The sequence below is a fragment of the Neomonachus schauinslandi genome, chromosome 5, assembly GCF_002201575.2.
Source record: "Neomonachus schauinslandi chromosome 5, ASM220157v2, whole genome shotgun sequence".
Taxonomy (NCBI): domain Eukaryota; kingdom Metazoa; phylum Chordata; class Mammalia; order Carnivora; family Phocidae; genus Neomonachus; species Neomonachus schauinslandi.
Window position 1 is genome coordinate 121,139,324 of NC_058407.1, and position 20,721 is coordinate 121,160,044.

General features: G+C 37.0%; 1 protein-coding gene across 1 annotated transcript in view; it reads right to left on the reverse strand.

Moving 5' to 3' along the window:
* The window catches only part of MRC1 (mannose receptor C-type 1), a gene marked incomplete at its 5' end in the record, with an annotated part of 96,315 nt that overhangs the window by 33,218 nt on the left and 42,376 nt on the right, over nt 1-20,721 (reverse strand). The window contains 9 exons of the mRNA XM_021696744.1: nt 1,080-1,243; nt 2,432-2,473; nt 4,040-4,184; nt 6,124-6,211; nt 6,692-6,819; nt 9,342-9,541; nt 11,745-11,893; nt 13,940-14,055; nt 20,316-20,426. Coding sequence (XP_021552419.1) covers nt 1,080-1,243; nt 2,432-2,473; nt 4,040-4,184; nt 6,124-6,211; nt 6,692-6,819; nt 9,342-9,541; nt 11,745-11,893; nt 13,940-14,055; nt 20,316-20,426 — 1,143 coding nt within the window. The remainder of the gene's footprint in view (nt 1-1,079; nt 1,244-2,431; nt 2,474-4,039; nt 4,185-6,123; nt 6,212-6,691; nt 6,820-9,341; nt 9,542-11,744; nt 11,894-13,939; nt 14,056-20,315; nt 20,427-20,721) is intronic.

Below are 20,721 nucleotides of genomic sequence, written 5' to 3' on the forward strand. Positions count from 1 at the left end.
TAAAAAAAAAAAGGGTGCCTGGGTGGCTCAGATGGTTAAGTGTCTCCTTTCGGCTCAGGTCATGATCCCAGGGTCCTGGGATCTAGTACCGCATCGGGCTCCCTGCTCAGTGGGGAGCCTACTTCTCCCTCTGCCTCTCTCTCTCTGTCTCTTATGAATAAATAAATAAAATCTTTAAAAATAATAATAATAAAAAATTTAAAAAAAGAAAAAAATATGCAAACCATATAAGAACCTGAATTTATAAAACAAATACCTTAAATCATTCTCTATAATACCAAATGTCTGTAGTAATTAGGTTGTTGAAGATATTCTTTAAAACAAAGTAACCATTTGGTATTTTGCTTCTAAGGAAAGACTTCATACACATGTATATTTGTGCAATATTAGGAAATATCCTAAAAATTTCAAACCAAAATATATCCACAAATATGAAGATAAGTCAGACTACACTTTAATACCTTTGTAAGCAAATGAATATTTATGCTTCCATTATGTTCACCTTATTTTTTTCTGCTCTCCCTCTTACCTCTCTTCTGGTAAGCAAAAGGATGCAATGAAGATTTTGAAAAAGAAATACTAAGCCAAGTACCTTTGGAAAGAATAAACTATGCTCTTACTGTAATGTGACAATTTTGGTACAACCAAGAAGATGTTTATGTGAATAGTCAAGCTGTACTTTTAACCAACAATTTGGTCCAACTAAGATAGATTTTTAAATAACCAACCTACACTATATACACAAAAATCCAGGATTGATATATAACAACTAGTTAAGAATTATGATCTTTGAAAATCAAATTAGTGAACTCAAAGCCATCATGTCTGGGTCCTCACAAAAAGACTCGACTAAAAACTTTCTGGATTCTATGATTCTGCACTGAATATTTAAGCAATCAGGTCACTCATTTCTGTTATGGCTACCACCCTCCTCTCCTCTGGCATTGACATCTTTCTCATGACCTTAGAATATTCAAATTCAGCCCATAATTTGAAACTGCACCATGGGGTACCAATAGTAGACATTATCTTTTTTTTATCACGTCACTGTTTCATTCTTCAATGAATCAAATTCTTACATATTTCCATAGAAACTTCTTTTTACTTTCACTTTGAATAGAAACAAGATCACCAAAGTTCCTCTTGCAAAATTCTCGGGCATTGTCCATGGTTTCCTTCTCTTTGCTAAAATAATACTGGTAGTCTTTGTAAATCACCCACCCATCTTCAGTGACTGGTGGATCTGAAAAATTAATGAAAAACAGGTGATGAATTTTACTTAGACAAATTCAAGAATCTGGTCTGTGTGTGGTACACAAGAGTGAAAAGGACAGAGTAGCTTTATCAGTGGTATCTGCAACTCTGAGAGCCCAGAGTAAGCAGGATGTTTATGCCAAACACAGACTGAATTACCTAAGGCCAGATATCCACTTTGCACCAACTCTGGAACTTTTTCTCTTCAATTAAGTTCCAAGTATGGTCATTGGGTAAAAGAAGTCTCAACGTTACTTTTATCAATAGGATCGCAGAGCTGTCAGGAATTACATACCTGCACCCTTGATGTTCTGAGTTCAAGAAGTGGAAGCTGGGAGAAATCAGCTTTCATCTCAATATAACAAAGAACTTGTAACAGATGGACTTGGGTGCTTCAGTGTATAACTGGAGAACCAAGGAATTCACACACCAGGTGGGCTCCTAAGCCTTTTTCCAAACCACGGTACTCTACAGTTCTGTGCTATTGCAGGCTGAATCAGAGCCCCCAAAGATATCCATGTCATAATCTCTGGAATCCATAAATGTTACCTTATATAGAAAGAGGCACTTTGTACATGTGATTAATTTAAGGGTCTTGAGATGGAGAGATGATCCTGGATTATCTGGTGGGCCCTAATGTAACCACAAGTATCCTTAAAGAGGGAGATCTGACTACAGAAGAAGAATGCAATGTGATAGATGAAGCAAGAGGCTACACTGCTGGTTTTTCAAGATGGAGAATGGGGCCACGAACTAACAAATGGAAGGAATGCAGTTCTAGAAGTTAATAAAGTCAAGGAATCAGATTCTCCCTTAGAGCCTCTGAAGGAAGCCCAGTCCTGCCAATTTTGGCCCAGTGAAACTGAGTTCATATTTCTGAATAAGTGTACATTGCTTTAAGGCACTGAGTTTGTGGTAATTTGTGACAGCAACCACTGGAAACCAATACAGTACTAAAGAGGAGATCTGGGCCCTTGGATATGATTCAAGAGCCCTTGAGACATTGTATTAAAATGCCTTGTGTTTGTGCATGTAAACATCTGTCTAGAGGAAAAGATCCACAAGATTCTCAAAGATATTGAGAACTCTGTTCTTCCTAGATTAAGTATGTTTCATAGAGAAAAGAAAGATAAAAAAGGCTATCAATATGGAAATCACAAAGTAAGGAAACACCTACTGTCTTGAGGAGCTGGTGTTGGCTCAGGTTTTGGTGTTTGTCCTGGAAAACAAAAGGAAATCAGATTATAAAGTGTGCTTGAACTTCTGCAATCACATATCCTTCTAATTTTACTATTTTCCTGGGTCAAAATAGCTAAAAACATAACTGTTCTCTCTTTCTCCTTCTCTCCCTCTCTCCCACTCCCCAGTGCTCCCATAATGTCGTGGAGTTGGAGAAGGAAGGACAGCAGAATTAGGTAAGTCATAGCCACCAGAAATTGGAAGACACTTTTCAGGTCCAACAAATGGTGTCATGGAAAGGAAAGAAAGGAACCAAGTTTTGGATTCAGAAAGCCTAGGTTCAGATCTCAGAGTGGGAATTGCCTACCTTCAATTCTGTCAACTGCTAAAAGGAGTTAGTAGTATGTGTAGAGAGGTAGGGTAAAATACATGTGCTGTTGGTATGCAGAAGGTGCTCAATAGATGTTGGGTTGACAGTTATGCATCTTAAAATTAGCTGTGAAATTACTTAAAATTTCATTATCAGAAACCATTGAAGATGAATTATTTATTTATAAAATGTTTTCTTCAAAGAATCTTATTTTTATTAAATGTATGTTTTGCTAAAAGGTGAATGAAATATTTTTCTTTCCAAGTAGTTAATGATCTATCTGGCCTTTGCTGGAACCTGATAAAAGGACTCAGGTTCCCCAGCTTGGCTTCATGTAGTTAACAAATCTGTAAGAACAGAGCTACCAACAGCACATAAAAAACTAGTCATTGGTAGCTAGGAGACCTCTAAAGAAAAACTGGCCACTATTTAGTCCTCCATTCTGAAAACTGTGAAACACTAATCTATGTGGAAGTGCGGAAAATACTCAGATGGTAAGAGAGCAAGTGTCTCTAGTAGTGGAGCTGGGACGGTAGCCAAGGTCCCCAACAGCAGAGGGCAATGTGGTTCCACTTGACTGTTTGCGAAGGAGGAAGATTATGTCTATTGTGGTTCAAGGGAAGATCTGTTTATTCCTTTATCTTAATATAAGAACCGGGATCCTCTGACCTCAATGCCTGACTTGGATTTGTGGAACTTTCTGAGTCCCAGATCATGACTGACAGCATGCGGTGATATTTTCTTGACCACCCCAATAACACGGTAGGTATAACAGCACCAGGTGCCTCAAAATGGTGCTTGTTCTTTGTGCTGAAAATATTTATTTAAGAAATCCGTCTTTAGAATATTTGGGAAACTTTCACCTTTTGGATGGCTAACATAAGTCAGAGGGTAAATATTCCAAAAAGGAAATGGCATTTGCATTACTCTGCTCACAGAGGAGACTACCCACCCACTCCCACCCCTATAGAATCTGAGCCAGAATCACAGCTTGTGGGAACTATTTCAGAGGACGTGACTCTTGTCCAGGATTCCCGGGTGGCCTTTTGATCTTCTGTTCCTTTGGAACATTTATCTGTGCTCAGTGACTTCATTCTTACCCTGTGAATGATGTCCCCTGCCAGTTCCCTTATTTTGTGATTTTGTTTGTTTGGTTCTGCTCATAAAGGGAAAATATTGGGATATCAGGAGGTTCGTTCTCCAATGTAAGATAAAATAAAGGACAGGTTACCATACCTTTTTGTATTTGGCAAATCCAGTTGTTGAGATGTTCACAGTTAATATCATTCCAGGACATACCAGAGTCACCTTTCAATTCACCACAGTATTCGACATTTTGATAATTGTTGGGTTCTCCATAAGCCCAATTTTCATATGAAACCTATGTCCGAAACATTATATTGCAACTGTTAATCATTTATATCAGGCCATTTCCTATCGTTTATCCAATAAGAAAGGAAAGGTATATTAACATTTTTTTAAATCTATTTACTTTTCTTGCAATAACTTGGTTTTGAAAGCAATGTTTATGAAAATGGGTGGGAAAGAAATAGCTTTCATTAATTACATGGAAACTTTCAAAGTTGAAGAGAATATGCTATTAATGATTATAAAATCTTCTTTGGTCTTATTGATAGAATAGATCCAGGGCCACAAAAGTGGTATTCATATCTAGGAAAAACTTAGCAAAAAAAAAAAAAAAGCCCCACTTCTCAGTATTGGGAGTTCCTCAATCTCTAATATCCCTAATTCTTAAGGGATAGTGTTTCAGTGTGATGTTGGAAACTTTCTCTTCATTAGATAGGTAGGATAGAGAAGTATAATTAGTTCTTCTTATAAAAGAAAAAAGACTTACAAAATACTGCTAACAAAGCTACCACACTTCACCTAAATTAACAGTGGAAATCAACGGGTTCAGGTCCCCTTTGCAGTTTTCAGTATGGAGATTAGAGCCAACAGAGTTTTAGACAAAGCATTTTCCAGAAATAGCAATATGAAATCCAAGTGTCAATGGAGCTATCAAATAAATCAGTTTACTCAAGTGCCTTGAAAAGCTGCTGATGGTTTATAAGAGGAGGTAGAACTGAAATTACATCAAATCACTTCCTGGGATGACTAGACCACTAAATGTTGCCAGCATGTCCCTGAGCCTCTCACTTCTCCATTCCTGAGAATGGGGAAGGCTGACAAGGCCCAGTGGTTACCAGTGGATTCTCGAAAGTTGTTTCCAGATCTCCTGATCTATAAGAAGCTACAAAACACTCAATTTTTATATTAAGTTTTAAATTTTAATTCCAGTATAGTTAACATACAGTGTTATGTTAGTTTCACATGTACAATATAGTGATTCAACAGTTCTACACATTACTCAGGGCTCATTGCAGTAAGTATGCTCTTCATCCCCTTCCCCTATTTCACCCATCCCCTCACCCACCTTCCCTCTGGTGACCACTAGTTTGTTCTCCATAGTTAAGAGTCTGTTTCTTGGTTTTTGTTTCTCTCTCTTTTTTTCCTTCTCTTGTTTGTATTGTTTCTTAAATTTCACATACGAGTGCAATCATACGGTATTTGTCTTTCTCTGACTGACTTATTTAACCTAGCATTACCTCTCTAGCTCCATCCATGTTGTTATAAATGCAAGATTTCATTCTTTTTTAGGGCTGAATAGTATTCCATTGTATATAGATATATACACACACCACATCTTCTTTACTCATTCATCTATCAATGGACACTTGGGCTGCTTCCATAGTTTAGCTATTGTAAATAATGCTGCAATAAACATAGGGGTGCATGTATCCATTTGAATTAGTGTTTTTGTATTTGGGGGGTAAATACCCAGTAGTGCAATTGCTGGGGCATAGGGTACTTCTATTTTTAACTTTTTGAGGAACTTCCATACTGTTTCCCACAGTGGCTGCATCAGTTTGCATTCCCACCAACAGTGCACAAGGGTTCCATTTTCTCCACATCCTCGCCAACACTTGTTTAGAACTCAATTTTTAAGAAGTTTAACTACTTACACACCAATTTTGCATGATATAATGAAAACATTATTTTATTTAAACTAGTGAAATGAGTTTTCTAATTTTTTTTATCCAGTCCACCATTCCACCGTGCTTATACCTTGGGTGAACAGGAGAACTCTATCAGGGCAGGAGCAGATTAATGATCCAAAGTAACACTGACTTTTGCCTAGGAAAATGTTTCTAGCTATCATAATAACCTGTTTTACCAAAAATTTGGATTAAGCCCAAGGATAACATCAAAATAAATACAGGGTAAAGCAAGAAAATGATGTGTTAAATCAAATTACTCACAGGAGAACCATCACTCCAAGTAAAGCCCTCTGAAGGACTTCCATATGTCAATCCCAACCAAAACAGTTCATGATAGCTTCCGCTAGCCCTGCAATTTACAAGACATAAAGAGAGCTTATACTATTGGATGAAACAAGTCTGGTTACCTACAAGAGCTAATCAAATTTGAAAGTTATCTTCCAAACCAGGTAATGAGATTCAATGACTAAATATAAGCATTATGCAATTGCATTTTGGTATAGCCCATAAGTATACTGAAAACAAGACCCCGTTTGAGAATATATATATATATATATAAAGCACCGAAAGATAGTAATTCATCTATTCATTTAATAACATGTATTGAGTGTCTTGTACTTTTATAGAGCAATTCATCACAGGATTTATACCTATAAAATGAAAGCATTTGGAAGTGAAACCAGACAAAAAGTTCCTATGGTTTTGGAATATAATATAGGCACTTAAAGTAGCATTTTGAGCCAATAATTTCAGAAATACAAGAATTTTCTCAACATCATTAGCACCAAATAGGTAAAAGAAAGGAGTATTATACAGAAAAGACACTTACGCTATTAATCGCCATATTGCTTGCTGTTCTTCTTTATTATTGATACTAGCTAGGTCACCGCCCAGAGCTTTACAAAAATCTCGAGATTCAAACCAGGTTTTCTTCTCATGTTTTCCTTTTGCAAACAGCTAAAGATGATATAGTTTCAGAAGTTATTTTATACTCAATTGCTTATCAAATCAGGAGAAATAATTATTTACTTTTGATGAGATTTCGTTTGATAGAAAGTAAGACACTGCTATGGTGCAAAGCAATTTGGTTGAAAATCAATTTAGGAGTAAGTATTTGGGTAACAAAAGGTATGGGATTATATTTTGTTGGGAAAACCTTAGAAAATAAAAGCATTTTATAGCAAAGGAGAAATTAGATTAAAATCTTAGAAGTTTCAGGCATATGGGTTAGTTTTTGGTTAAAGTGAAAAGTAGCACTGAGATGGGAAAGAAAGAAGAACTTTATTTATTTATTTATTTATTTTTAGAGAGAGAGAGCATGTGCAAGCAGGGGGAGGGGAGGGGCAGAGGGAGAGGAAGAGAGAGAATCTCAAGCAGGTTCCACCTGATCTGAGATCAGGAGCCAGACACTTAACTGACTGAGCTAGCCAGAGGCCCCAAAAAACTTTTGATACAGAGAAAGTAAACACAAATAAGGAAAAAACTTCCAAGCAAACAAAAATTATGCCACAGTTTGTTACCCTATTTAGCTTAAACAATGAATAACCTGGCAGTCTTTCAATACTTTGCTGTTGGTGTCCTTTAGGTCTTGTCTTTTTTCCTTAGAGTTGCATATTTTAACAACTATTGGAGCACATGCCACAAAAGACACTTATTTGGCAAAGCATTTAAAAAAGTTATAAGCTGAACTAAATTTAATAGATTATATAAATTAGGGAATATCTCATATTATCCAGAGGTCTGCAGTGAAATGAAATCCCAGACTGGGAAATACCTATCTGTATGCAAATAGTATAGGAGTCCATTGTATCCACCAACTTTTGTAATTTTCATTGATTGTTTCTCATGAGTCATGGTCCCCACCATCACAAGCTTGTGGGAAATGGGATTTGCTCCCAACGGACTATGGCTGCCCAGCTGTCACCAAGCAACCCAAGGCAATCTTCACCTTGACCTTAACTTAAGCCATCTAGACAAAAGTACCTTGAGCAACTTTCCACATCAGTAACTCCCAAGACTCCCGTGAGCCTCAACCTGCTTGACTGTGATGTAAGATTTTATTTTCTTAAATAAATTTACTATCACCTAAATTTTATTAATAACTTCCCTATCTTAATATGTACAAGGATGGTCCACGTATTTCCAAACAAACCCTACCTAAGCACCTCTAAAACTATATAAATTTCTAGTGAAGCACATATTCCGATTTGTTGAAATATCCACCTGGATAACATCTCTACCAGAACCCTGTTCACTTCCCAGCTCTGGAGAATTCTGCCACTTCTCTCAAAATCCTGCAACAAATCTCCACAGCCTACCACCCTCGGGGGAATGGCTGTGTACAGGATGAAACTGGTCTTTGTGTAGTTAATTCCAAAGTTTCCTGATGTCACAATAAACACCTGATTTGCTTTGTGTTCATCCTCAATTAACCCATTTACAAAAGCCTCTCCTGTCTTGGCCCTATACATTCCCTTCTAGGTAAATTATGTGTTTAGCCCAGACTGGCTAATCAGGATTGAACAGGTTAGCTATCTCTATGGCTAGTAGTGGGAGTGACTAACCCAACTAGCCACACCCCTTGAGTTACAGAAGACTAAATACCCTCATTCTGATACATGTAAGTAATTCAAGTTTTCCCTCAACCTTCCCTATCTTACAAGGCACGCCATGGCCATATGCCACCAAAGGGACTGAATAAAAGAGGTCCTGAGAGTGGGACACTAGAGAAGAGTATCATCAAGCAGTAGATAAGCACATTTCTGTATTTGACTAAATCTAACCTTCTCAAGAAAGGATATGCCTTACAAGAGTGAAAAAAACACCGCAATGCATAATTCATTGAGGTTTTTGTCTCATTTGTTTTGGTCAACTTGACTCCCTAAGGAGAAAATGGATGGTGTGACCTTGGAATGGATAAAATGATAGCAGAATATCAAATTATCATTTAAAGGGCCCAGAACAGCCAAGTGCCCCTCCCTAGCCAAGCCTCACTCTCCCAGCAGGCGTAACAACCAGGGGTTAAATTAGAACAATGGAGCATTACCTCTAGGATGCCTATGTGGAATGATCATGCACTTACCTAAGCCCTTGGGCTCTAAGAACAGGGCAAAATGAAATGCAGTGGGAGAGCAGGAGGGGAACCAGAAAGTTTCATTAAGATGCAAAGAGGTGGGAGCTCAGACTAAGGCAAGGAAGCTTGGGAGAGAGGAGAGACAGAGGGAGGGTGATGAAGGCAAAGCCTGTGAAGAAAGCTTCCGTGAGTGTCTGTGGGTCGAAATGCAGTTGGTCATTCGCATGCATCCAAGGAGAGCTTTTTCAAAAACTGAAACCCGGCTCCCCTTCCAGATTAATAAAATTAGAATTTCTACTGGTTGAGCCTGAGCACCGTGGTTTTGGGTTCTGTTTTAATTCCTCACATGATTCTTTAGGCCGAAACATATTCCACATTCTTCATTAGCTTAGCAGTCGATACTCACCTTGAAACACAAGCTTGTTTTACTGCTGGTGCCCCAATCCTCTGGACATTTGGGTTCGGGAGTTGTCGTGGGCTCTGGCGGGCGAGTGACTCCTTCTGCCCAGTGTTTGCACACAAATTTTGCTTTTTCTTCACATCTCAAAACATCCCACAAGCCCCCTGCAACTCCAGTTCTCATGGCAACGCATCCTGTTTTCCGCCCTGTATTAAATACGTAAAGTAGAATTCACTTAACAGGTGCTACTGATGGCTGATCATGTTCGCAGAAGACAGGACAAACCAGACTGTGAAACTACATGGTAAAGTCTGAGTGTGAGGAGGGGCGCCTGGGTGGCTCAGTTGGCTAAAGGTCTGCCTTCAGCTCCGGTAATGATCCCAGGGTCCTGGGATGGAGTCCCACATCGGGTTCCTGCTCAGTGGAGAGTCTGCTTCTCCCTCTCCCTCTGCCTGCCACTACCCCTGCTTGTGCTCTCTTTCTCTCTCTCCGACAAATAAATAAATAAAATCTTTCTCTTAAAAAAAAAAGTCTGCATGTGAAGAGAAAATATAGAGGAGAAATCCGGCAGCATTTGGCAATTCATTTATGCTATTCTGAACTGTTACTTACCTTTTATTTGTGTGGCCTACATCCCTATCAGAATTTTGATCCCCTATGTCAGGGTTTTGATAACATCTTGATTTTCTGACATCTGTCAGGGTGTCCCCCATATAGATATTTAACAATATAATAATTTTAGTATGATAAAGTTTACCATAGTGGCAAAAATAGTGGTTTAATTTTTTTTAAAAGCTGTTTTTCCCCCCACAGGGCCCTTGTAGGTCTCTCAGAACAGAAGTTCTTCACACACTCCAAAATGAAATACAACTGAGCTAGAGATTTTAGTTATTCATTAAATATGCAACTACCTTGGACTTGTTTCCTCACCTTAAAATGCAAGTATCACTACCTACCTTACAGAGCTGTCACGAGGGCCAGCTTGAGTGGATAAAAAGGTACATAAAATGAGGACTAAAGTCAGCTTAATAATTTATAAATCTGTTTTACAGTTGTGATTATTTCCTAATAGTAATTCATTAAGATGGAACTTTGAAAACAGCAGGAGTCTTTGCTGCTAGAATGAGATCATCTTTTATTATTATTCTCTTAATGGACATTAAGTGTTTAGAGGTAACTCTCAAAGTTCTGGGGAGGTACATCTTTTCCAAAACATTTTCTCTAAGATCTCTGATCCTCTATGGCTTTGATTTCATCCATTTTTATTCCCTAAGGACATTCCAAGATTAATCTCTCAGAGTCCCACTGCTGAATGAGCAACACCAGTAAAAATAAGGAGTTTGGCCTAGAGAGTAAGAATTACCCCTCCTACTGATGTTAAAAGAAAAAAAAAAGTGTATACTCAGTTCTTAATATCCTGCCCAGTTAATTTTAAAATAAACTGAGATCGTATTGCCTTTCAGAACATTCAATAATTCACCAAGAATCACACTATCCAAATTATTATCTATTTTCCCTATTTGTCCATAATTTGAGAATACAAATTAAAAGGACTTCTGAAGATTAAGACTTATGAGGCCAAGTAGTAAATTCATGCACTTGAGCTAAAGGTCTTGCTTTAGCTTTTAGCGAAGACACAACAAAATATTTGCTATAAAGGGTATAGAATTTCCGGATGGTGTCACACTGAATAATGTCATATGCTGTGATATCAGTGTATAAAGAAGGTAAACCATATTTCAGAGGCTATTTCCAGAACTACTTCCTAGGGAAGGCAAATTCAAACTAATAGGGAGGTACGGTGGTGTTTGGGCAAGTGACACAGATTTGGGAATCACACGGACTAGCCTAAATCCACGTTTGGAGTATTTCTAGTCACATACATTTTCTGAGTTCTAGCTTCCACATCTTTAAAATGAAGGTACTTCAACTTACCTGGCAGGTTTCTTATAAGGATAAAATAAAATCCAGGATATATAAAAGCCTAAACAAGGCGGTACATACAAGACAGTGGAATAATGCGTTCCATGTGGAACCGCGCACGACTCCTTGTCCCACCACAGAAGCCCACTAAGAGTTCCATTCATCATTGCACTCGAAAGTGTTAAATCCCTTTCATATAATTTTAAGTATACAGAAATAAGCTAACCACTTGGAACATCTGTGGCCATTTAGGATTTCCTAAATATTTTTCAAACAGAGTAGTAGCAGACAATGAGTAGTTTTATCTTCCCTGTTTTCTCAGACCAATGTGAACTAATTAGAAAACTAAAAAAGAGAGAGAGAGAGAGAATGAAATATAAAATGCTGAGAACATAATTAATGCACACAATCTATCTGGAAAGGTACATGGAAGGATAATGGACTTGTAGGGTGAATGAAAACCTCAGCCCCAAGCACTGCACATACCTGGCATATCTGAATTCCAGTGGGTGAACTGAACTTTTTCCTCAATGGTCCACTGAAAGGTCCCTTTGTTTTGCACATCCGAAAGTCCTATCCAAAAATATCTTTCAGGCCTCAATCCAACCAAACTAGTCAGAAAGGCTTGTTCATATCTTAAGAAAAAAAAACTAAATTTTAGAAATGTGAATTTTTCCAATTAGCCACATGAAAGGTATCTCAGTTGTATGTTTGAGTTATGATTTAGTTGGTAATCCAAACATCTTGTGTTATGTGGATAGGTCATTTAAATTATGCGAATTTCTACTAAGGAAACGAGGGGTAAATATCAGAGCCTACTGAATAAAATCATTCAAATATACTCAAACCATTTCTCTCTATTCCTCACCAGCCCCGCTGCCCTTCCTCAAAATGTAAAAGAATTCTGAAATGGCAAAGGAGAAAACTACAGCATTTCAAAAGACATTGTTTAAAAAATTAGTCCACTTTCCAAATATTTCAAATGCTCTACACAGTTCTTGTTAAGTAAATTGTAAGGTCATAACATTATCAAGGATGATAGAGATAGAAAAATCTGTGCAGATTTCCCCCTCAATTTTATTCTCTCAGCTCAGGTCTGAAACAGAAGAGAAAATTATTGAGAAAAATAGAGAGGCAGAGATTCAATCTCTAGAAAGAACTGGGAGCAGAGTCCCACATTTTCTCTCCCTTCGGATCTCATCCATGTATTTGGCATAATCTGGTAATGACACAGTTTGGTTAGTAAAGCAACCAAAGTTTGTCTTCACAGACAAACATTACACAATAAGGCAGCAATGTAGGCAAAAATCTTTCTTTGGAGCAAAAAAAAAAAAGTGAGACTCAAAGTTTCCAGGAACAAAGAGAGGTAGATGACTCCAGAGAGAGCAGAGAGGGAAATGTAGAGGTTACCATAACAGAACATTTATATGACCCTAATCTGAGTAATTTCATTCCCTAAATTGAACAAACAAAAAAATTTAAAAGTCCTAAACTCAATTTTTCTCAAATGTCTAGAAACAAATTTAACCACAGAGTTAGTGAGCTCCTGAATATAAATATCAAGAAAACACAAAGCAAAACAAACCTAAAATATAAAATGTAGGGAAATCTCTGCTCCAATAAACCAAAAGATCAATTACAGGGCAGCTAAGAATATGTTCCCATAATACTTAAAGATGTAAAGTTCATCTTGTCATGAGATAAAAATTATCTACGTTCAGATTTTCAGGCATTAGCATTATATGTGTGCTACAATATATTAGACATTTAATTGTACATGAAAAAGGATATGGTTGAACTACAAGCTCTTTTACAAAGACTATACAAATTCTATATCTTCCTTTTTTTGGTTTTATCAAAGGATTTTTTCATATCAATCGCATTCTTTACATTTTATTGGGTATGCCTTGAAAGGCCAATAGATATAACTTATTGTATTAAAACTAGATACCTTTTTAGCTTTTTATTACAAGTCAAATGCACATTTTAAAATTTCTTTTAAGTTTATTCCATGCCTAATCCAGTGCTTTGCAAAGATTAAGGGAAAAATAAATAAAAACTAAAACCTCAAAGATGGTTGGGACTCTAGAAGTCAAAAAGTTATATAAAATGCTCTATGTCTATGTGATTTTGATTTTTCTGGACCTATCAGTCTAACAAACCTAGCAAAGCAAAAAAAAAAAAAAAGGAAACAAAAACAAAAACAAACAACAACAACAAAAACCCAGAAGAATGTAAAGGAATAACAAAATATTCAGTAAATCTCTCTACGACATTTTTTGGTGGAGATACTGGTAAAGATAGAAAGCGGCATTTTTGAACTAATAAATTTTACTTAGTTTCCCTTCTTGAAAAAATTTGATATATACTAGATCAGAAAAAAAGTCAGATCCACAAACTATATTTACTAGAATATTAATGAACTGTTCTGAATATTGCTTTATAGTTCTAAAAGGAACAAAATATTTTATAGTGCTGCAATGAAGAATCCAAATAAGGATATGATTTTTAATGCTCCTACTTTTGCAAGCCATACCTCAAGATGTACAGAAATTTAGAGCATGTTGATTTATAGAATTTAGAGAAATTTACAGAAATTTAGAGTGTGTTGATATTTAGGCTTCTCTGAAAACATTTCATTATTTGACATACATTCAAATAAAATTAAAACAGTTACATACCTGTCTTCAACAGTTGTTAAGTAAGCCTTCTCATTTATACAGGTTTGATTTGCTTCCATAAACGTTGAAAGTGTGTGTCCAATCAAATAGCAGTAGAAGCCATGTCTTTTCCAGCCCTATTAATGTTATCAAGCAGATTATCAGGGATATTAATTAAATAATATTATTTTAATAATTGCACTATCATGACACATATCATGAAACATACATTTATAAATCACAGAAGTATGTAGAGAACCCAAATACGGAAAATTTGAAATGCAATGAAAAATATTTATATGAATAAAGAAAACAGTAGTACATTGTTCCTCTTATGACACAAAATGGGTCAGGGCATTCATTCTCTCCCCTCCTGATACATCTTCCAACAAAAGTGATTTGTGAAAGGCATACTGAGGAACCTGAACAGAATGGCTAAGATTTCTGTATTAGAAGAGGTAACCACAGGAAATAGTTTGCCGAGTAGCAGACCTAGTTTCCTACTGAAGCCAAAAGTAGGTAGTGACTATAAAGCTGTGTCATCTGGTCCTAGGACAATACTTCTCAAACTTCTGGCAACGTGATTCGGCATGGTTTCTCTCCCATACTTCAAACACATGGAAATGCTAAATAAAAACACAACAATAAACAAAAAAATCCATATTTGAGGAAATCTTCCGATACCAAAAACATATAGAAAACTAAAACGCTAGAATGGGAAATGCTCAAGCCAAGACTATCGTTGCCCCATTATGTACCAGACCTAGACTAGGATACTAGGCTCTAGAGGCAGGGGTACTAATGTCCACACAAATGAGGGTATTTGTCCATCAGCCCACTTGAGGCAGGGAAATGGAACTGAAGTCCTTACATAAAGATGATCCCCACTGCGGCGCCGGAGTGGCTCAGTCAGATAAGCGGCTGACTCCTGATTTCAGCTCAGGTCATGATCTCAGGGTCCTGGGATCAAGCCCCACGTCAGGCTCCATGCTCACTGGGGAGTTGGCTTCAGGATTCTCTCTCTCTCTCTGCCCCTCCCCCTGCTCATGCTCACTCTCTCTCTCAAATAAATAAATAAATCCTTTTTTAAAAAAAGATGATACCCACTAAGGGGAGCCCCTATGGGAAAGGAGACTGAGAAAACTCTATTCATAAAACCAGACAATAGCAGATTCTTGTCATCTGCCTGGGGTTCTAGGTGCAGGGGAAAAAAATCCTCTGTTAAAAATAAATACTGGGGGCTTCTGGGTGGCTCAGTTGTTAAGCGTCTGCCTTCAGCTCAGGTCATGATACCAGGGTCCTGGGATCGAGCCCCGCATCGGGCTCCCTGCTCGGCGGGAAGCCTGCTTCTCCCTCTCCCACCCCCCCTGCTTGTGTTCCTGCTCTCACTGTCTCTCGCTCTCTGTCAAATAAATAAATAAAATCTTTAAAAAATAAATAAAATAAATAAATAAATAAAAATAAATAAATATGGATTCTGTGCCAGAGATGGGTGCTGGTTCCAATTTGACACTATTCACATTGTACTAGAATCCACAGCCAAAAACATAAAATAAATCTTGTCTACAAAAGGAGAAATTCCTAGGCACTCAGAAAAGTAAAATGCAGAACCACACAATAGAAATATTTCCACAACACAGGTCACATAAGACTATGACATTTGAGGCTTAGGGTGGGGATGGGATGGGGACTAATCACAGCCAAAAATTACAAACCACATGAGGCTCATTTTAAGGAAAAGACAGCAATGTAATATAATAAAACAATCTGGAAAAAATATATATATAAGCATGTTTCAGGGGTGCCTGGGTGGCTTAGTCAGTTAAGTATCTGTCTTCAGTCCGGGTCATGATCTCAGAGTCCTGGGATTGAGTCCCACGTCGGGCTCCCTGCTCAGTGGGGAGTCTGCTTTTCTTCTCCCTCTGCCCCTCCATCCCACATGTACTCTCTTTCATTCTCTTAAATAAAGGAATAAAATCTTTAAAAAACAAAAAACATGTTTCAGATGATTTAACAAAAGAAGACAAAAGAAGGAAAATCAATAATGAAAGATCAAAATGCTCTGAACAAAGAACAAGATGATCTGAACACACAAAAAATAGAATTTCTAGAAAAGAAAAATATAAAGTTAAAAACTCAAGGGCCAGATTAAATATAGAAAATATGGTTTCAGAAAGATTAGCCATTTGAATGAATGTAACAGAGAGATGAACATATGAAAAGAGATTTTTTAAAGATGGAGAGAAAACAAAAAATAGAATGAAAAGGTTGAAAATCAACCTAAGAAAAGTTTCAGAATCATCAAATAAAATTAATGACTGATAATTTTCAAGAATTAAAAGAGACAAATTCTAAAAATGAAACACAATGAGTACCAAACAAAAGAAAATTAATCCAAATCTCAACATATTGTACTAAAAGCCTGCAGAATGACAATTAGTAGATCTTAAAATCAATCAGAGAGAAAATAGAGTACCCACTTTTAAAAAAGAAAAATTAGCCTAATAACAGGAATTCCAACGGCAAAAAATAAAGGCCAGGAGAAAATGAAATGATATATACACAGCGCTGTCTGAAAATTGCTGTCAACCTAGCATTTTAAAACCTACCTAAATTATTATGCAAGGTGAGGAGGGATCAGAACATTTTCAGATAAAGACAGAAAGTGTTCCACTCCCATATCACCAGTGAAAAAAAATCACGAAAAGATTTACTTTGGCAAGAAGGAATTTTAAGTCAGGAGGAATAAACAGCCTGAAAGTCACACTGAACAAAGAAACCAATAAATGTCTTAGTGAATCCAGGTCTAAATGTCTGTATGAATAGCAGAGATAACTAATTGCAGGTGGGAAGTTAAGGAATGGGAAATTAACAAGATGTATAGTTTCCTTAATATACTGTACCCATGTCAATTACGTAACTGTTCCAACTCTAATTACCTAAGTTCTCACTGCAGGGAGGAGAGTAGATGGTACAGGGAATTCTCTGTACTTTCTTTTTCAGTTCCTTGTGAGTCTAACATTATTTCCAAGATAAAAAAAATGTTAATGTTTATGTGGAATAATAAACTTCATTTTGTTCAGGAAGCAGAGAGAGATACTGATTAACTTCAAGTCAGAAGTGTATGTTAAAAACCTAAGGTTAGGGCGCCTGGGTGGCTCAGTCGGTGAAGCATCTGCCTTCAGCTCAGGTTATAATCCCTGGGATTGAGTCCCGCATCCGGCTCCCTGTTCAGCAGGGAGCCTGCTTCTCCCTCTACCCCTCCCCACTGCTTGTGACCTCTCTCTCTCTCTCTCTCAAATAAATTAAATATTTTTTTAAAAAACACAAAACCCAAGGTTAACCATTAAAAAAAAAAGTGGAATGTATTATTCATAAACCTGTAGAAGAGGAAAATGGGATCAAAACATTCAATAGAACGAGTGGAATGCAGGATAGGACAAACAAGAGAGAAATCAGAACAGTAAATAAAATAAAATTCAAAATAAGATGGTAGAAACAAATGCAAATATATCAGTATGCAAAAAAAAAAGTCTGAACTCAAGTTTGCCAATAAAAAGACAGAGTTCCTCAAATGAGATAAAAAATTAAAATGCCGATATATATTTACAAGAGCCATCCCATGACACAGAATAATTAAAAGCAATTAGTTGGAAAAAGAGATTCTAGGGAAATACCAAGCAAAAGATAGCTTCTGTGGCAATATTGATATTATTTAAAATTGACTTTATGGTTAAAAAAAGCAATATGAATAAGGAAAGTAATTACATAATTAAAGGTCTGATGTATCAGGAAGATATGACACAGATGAAAGTGTATAAAACAAAAACTGACAGAATCGCAAGGAGAATATTTTGTCGAGCAGACAAAATATTAGGAATATAGAACATCTAAAATAATATAAATTGTTAAGCTTTTTCCTAGTCAACGTATACGGACCCTGAACTGAACAAGCAAAGATCATTCTGTTCAAGCACACTGATTATTTACAAAAACTATGAACTAGACCATAAAGTCTCAACAAGTAACAACAACCAAAACTCTCTATGATCCACAGTGCAGTGAAATCAATAGTCTCTAATTATTTAGAAACTGAAAAACAAAATTCCCATCATTACCACCAAAACCCCCAACCAATATCAACACACACACACACACACACACACACACACACACATACTTCTAAATAATTCAAGGATCAAAGAAATCTTAATGGAAATTAAAAATATTTGGAAGTGAATCATAATGAAAGCACTTGATAAGAAAACTTGGTTCGTTGGTCCAGGGTTCCAAGTTCACCTTTCATTTCTGTATTTAAACACACATTCATGTGAGTGTCACATCCATTAATCCTACCATCTAAAGCTCGTGGTAGTAGATTTTATAATTTCAGATTTCAAACTCATCCATGGGATTCCTCCTCAGCCTGGAAAAGGGAGCTTCTGTATAAAATAGCTTAACATTTGCATCTGTCAGACATCCTGGAATCTCAGAGACTCAGGACCACTTTGCCCCAGATATCCCACAAAGGTAGCAGTGAATTGAAAACTGAACCCCAGATCTTTATAACACGCCTATGGTTTTGAATTCTCAAAAAGGTCCCCACATCACCGAGTGCCCAGGCCCAGACAGAAAAAAAAAGAAAGAAAAAAAAGTCTTGTTATCTTTCTTAGCTAGTGAGTGGATTTTTGTTGTTGTTCGAGTCTTCCCAGCCCTCTGAGGAAAGCAACCTACAGCAGCAGGTATTTTTTTTTCCTTTTTTTTTATTGATTATTATTTTTTTAAATGTTTTTATTGTTATGTTAATCCCCATACGTTACATCATTAGTTTTAGATGTAGTGTTCCATGATTCATTGTTTGTGCATAACACCCAGTGCTCCATGCAGAACGCAGCAGCAGGTATTTTTAAACTGGCCAAATTATTTAATGCCTCTGAGCTTCAGTTTCCCTTTCTGTCTAATTAGGAACATAATATTTATCCTTTAAGATCATTGGCAGCATAGTAACTACACTCAACAAAGAGTTATGGATATTGTCTTATTTTTCTTATTACCACCCTACTGATTAAACTGGATTTTATCAGACATTGTAGATATGACAATTACTAGACTATATATATATATAACTTATTATCTATATAAACTGTTACATGTATACAAACTTTGATCAATTGTATAGAAGTAATAACATTTAAGGATTATTTCTTCTTTATATAAAATTACAATAATATACACTCACTCGTATATCCATATGATTAGGCAAAGAATATGTAAATACACTGGTAGGGAACCCATTAGTTTCAGCGTAGAGATGTGGGGTCAGGAGACCAGGGTTCTAGCCTTGCTTCTGTCACTCCAAGAAAGTCATAGCTTCTCTGGGCTGAATTTCCAGAACATAAAAATTAAAGGGGGGATTTCAATTATCACAAAAATCCCTTATATCTCTAACAGTCTCTGATTTTGTGTCTGCTTGATGTTTCTTGATGATTTATTTGGACAGTCCTAAATTATGTTTCATGAACTCTCAGCCTTCTGGTGTTTGTGACAGGATGATCTGATCACAACATGACATGCTTGGAAAGAAAATTAGTTTCTACTTTATTTTTATCCAAGAGAAGTGAGAAAGGAAAAAAGAGGAAGACAAGCAACTCAGCAGTTAAACAGGAAAATGATAACCATACACTCTGTATTTTGTAGTTTCTTTATGCTGTTAGAAATTGTTTCAAAGAGATCATTTACTTCAACCTCAAAGAATTATAAGAGCTAGAGGGAGGTAGTACTGAGGTACAGGCAAGATTGACAGATACTAAGGTGGCATGGCTTTATTCAGTGTAACTGGTTACTGCTGGCTACCACCAGCTAGTTTGATCTCCCGCCTCTTGCCACAGGGATCTATTGGGAGGAATCCCCATCAGAAGCAGCGTCCTCAATGGAGGACGTCCTTATAAATGGAGAAAATGACAGGATAGTTTGCTATCTGAAACTTAATGGTTATCTACTGGAAATGTTTCTACAACCCACAGGATGGATCATCAACTACCAAGGCTTCAATGACCTTTCTTCCATGACCATAACCCACCTGAATCTCATTACCCTCACCAGGCTCCCTGGGTGTGTGGTTTTATTCTCTGTTCTCGCTCCCCCATTGGGGTGGGAGAATTCCCATGGTGTTCTGAAAGTCTGCTGACCACATGCACCCATGGTAACTGTAGAGAACACCCAAAGAGGCCTTCAGGAAGAACAATGATGCCAAACCCTAACAAGAACCTGTTGAACATCTAAACAGCTAGAACACTTGGCTATGACAATAATAAAACTCTTCTGCTGCCAAAAAATAAATCCAAGATATCACATAATGTTTTGAGGTCTGAACTTACTGTGCATGCTCAATACTCACTTTTTGGCAGCCTTGTTCTACCTCCACTGTTCCCGAGGGTTGGGTTTGAGATTTCATCTTACAGATGTAGTCAAGAGGTCGCTCACAGGCCCGATCTGCCCAGTACCCATCCTGCAGAAAGCAAAGAGAAAAAAATGTTTGATTATCAGTTGTTTGACTCTGAGACTGTTTTCTTGTAATTGGGCCTCAGGAAAGGAAAACAAAAGTTCTTAAGAGAAAAATGGCATCTCTGAAAGGAAAGGTAAATTGACATTTTATAAGTCAACAGCAAATTTGGTTCTGGCTACAGAGATGTGAAAAGAGATTGCAGACCCCCAATATGTTTTTATATTTTGGCTGTCCCCGCCACTGTGTAGAGGAATCTAGAGAGAAACTAAAAAAGTTTGTAAGCCTTGAAGTGATGGTG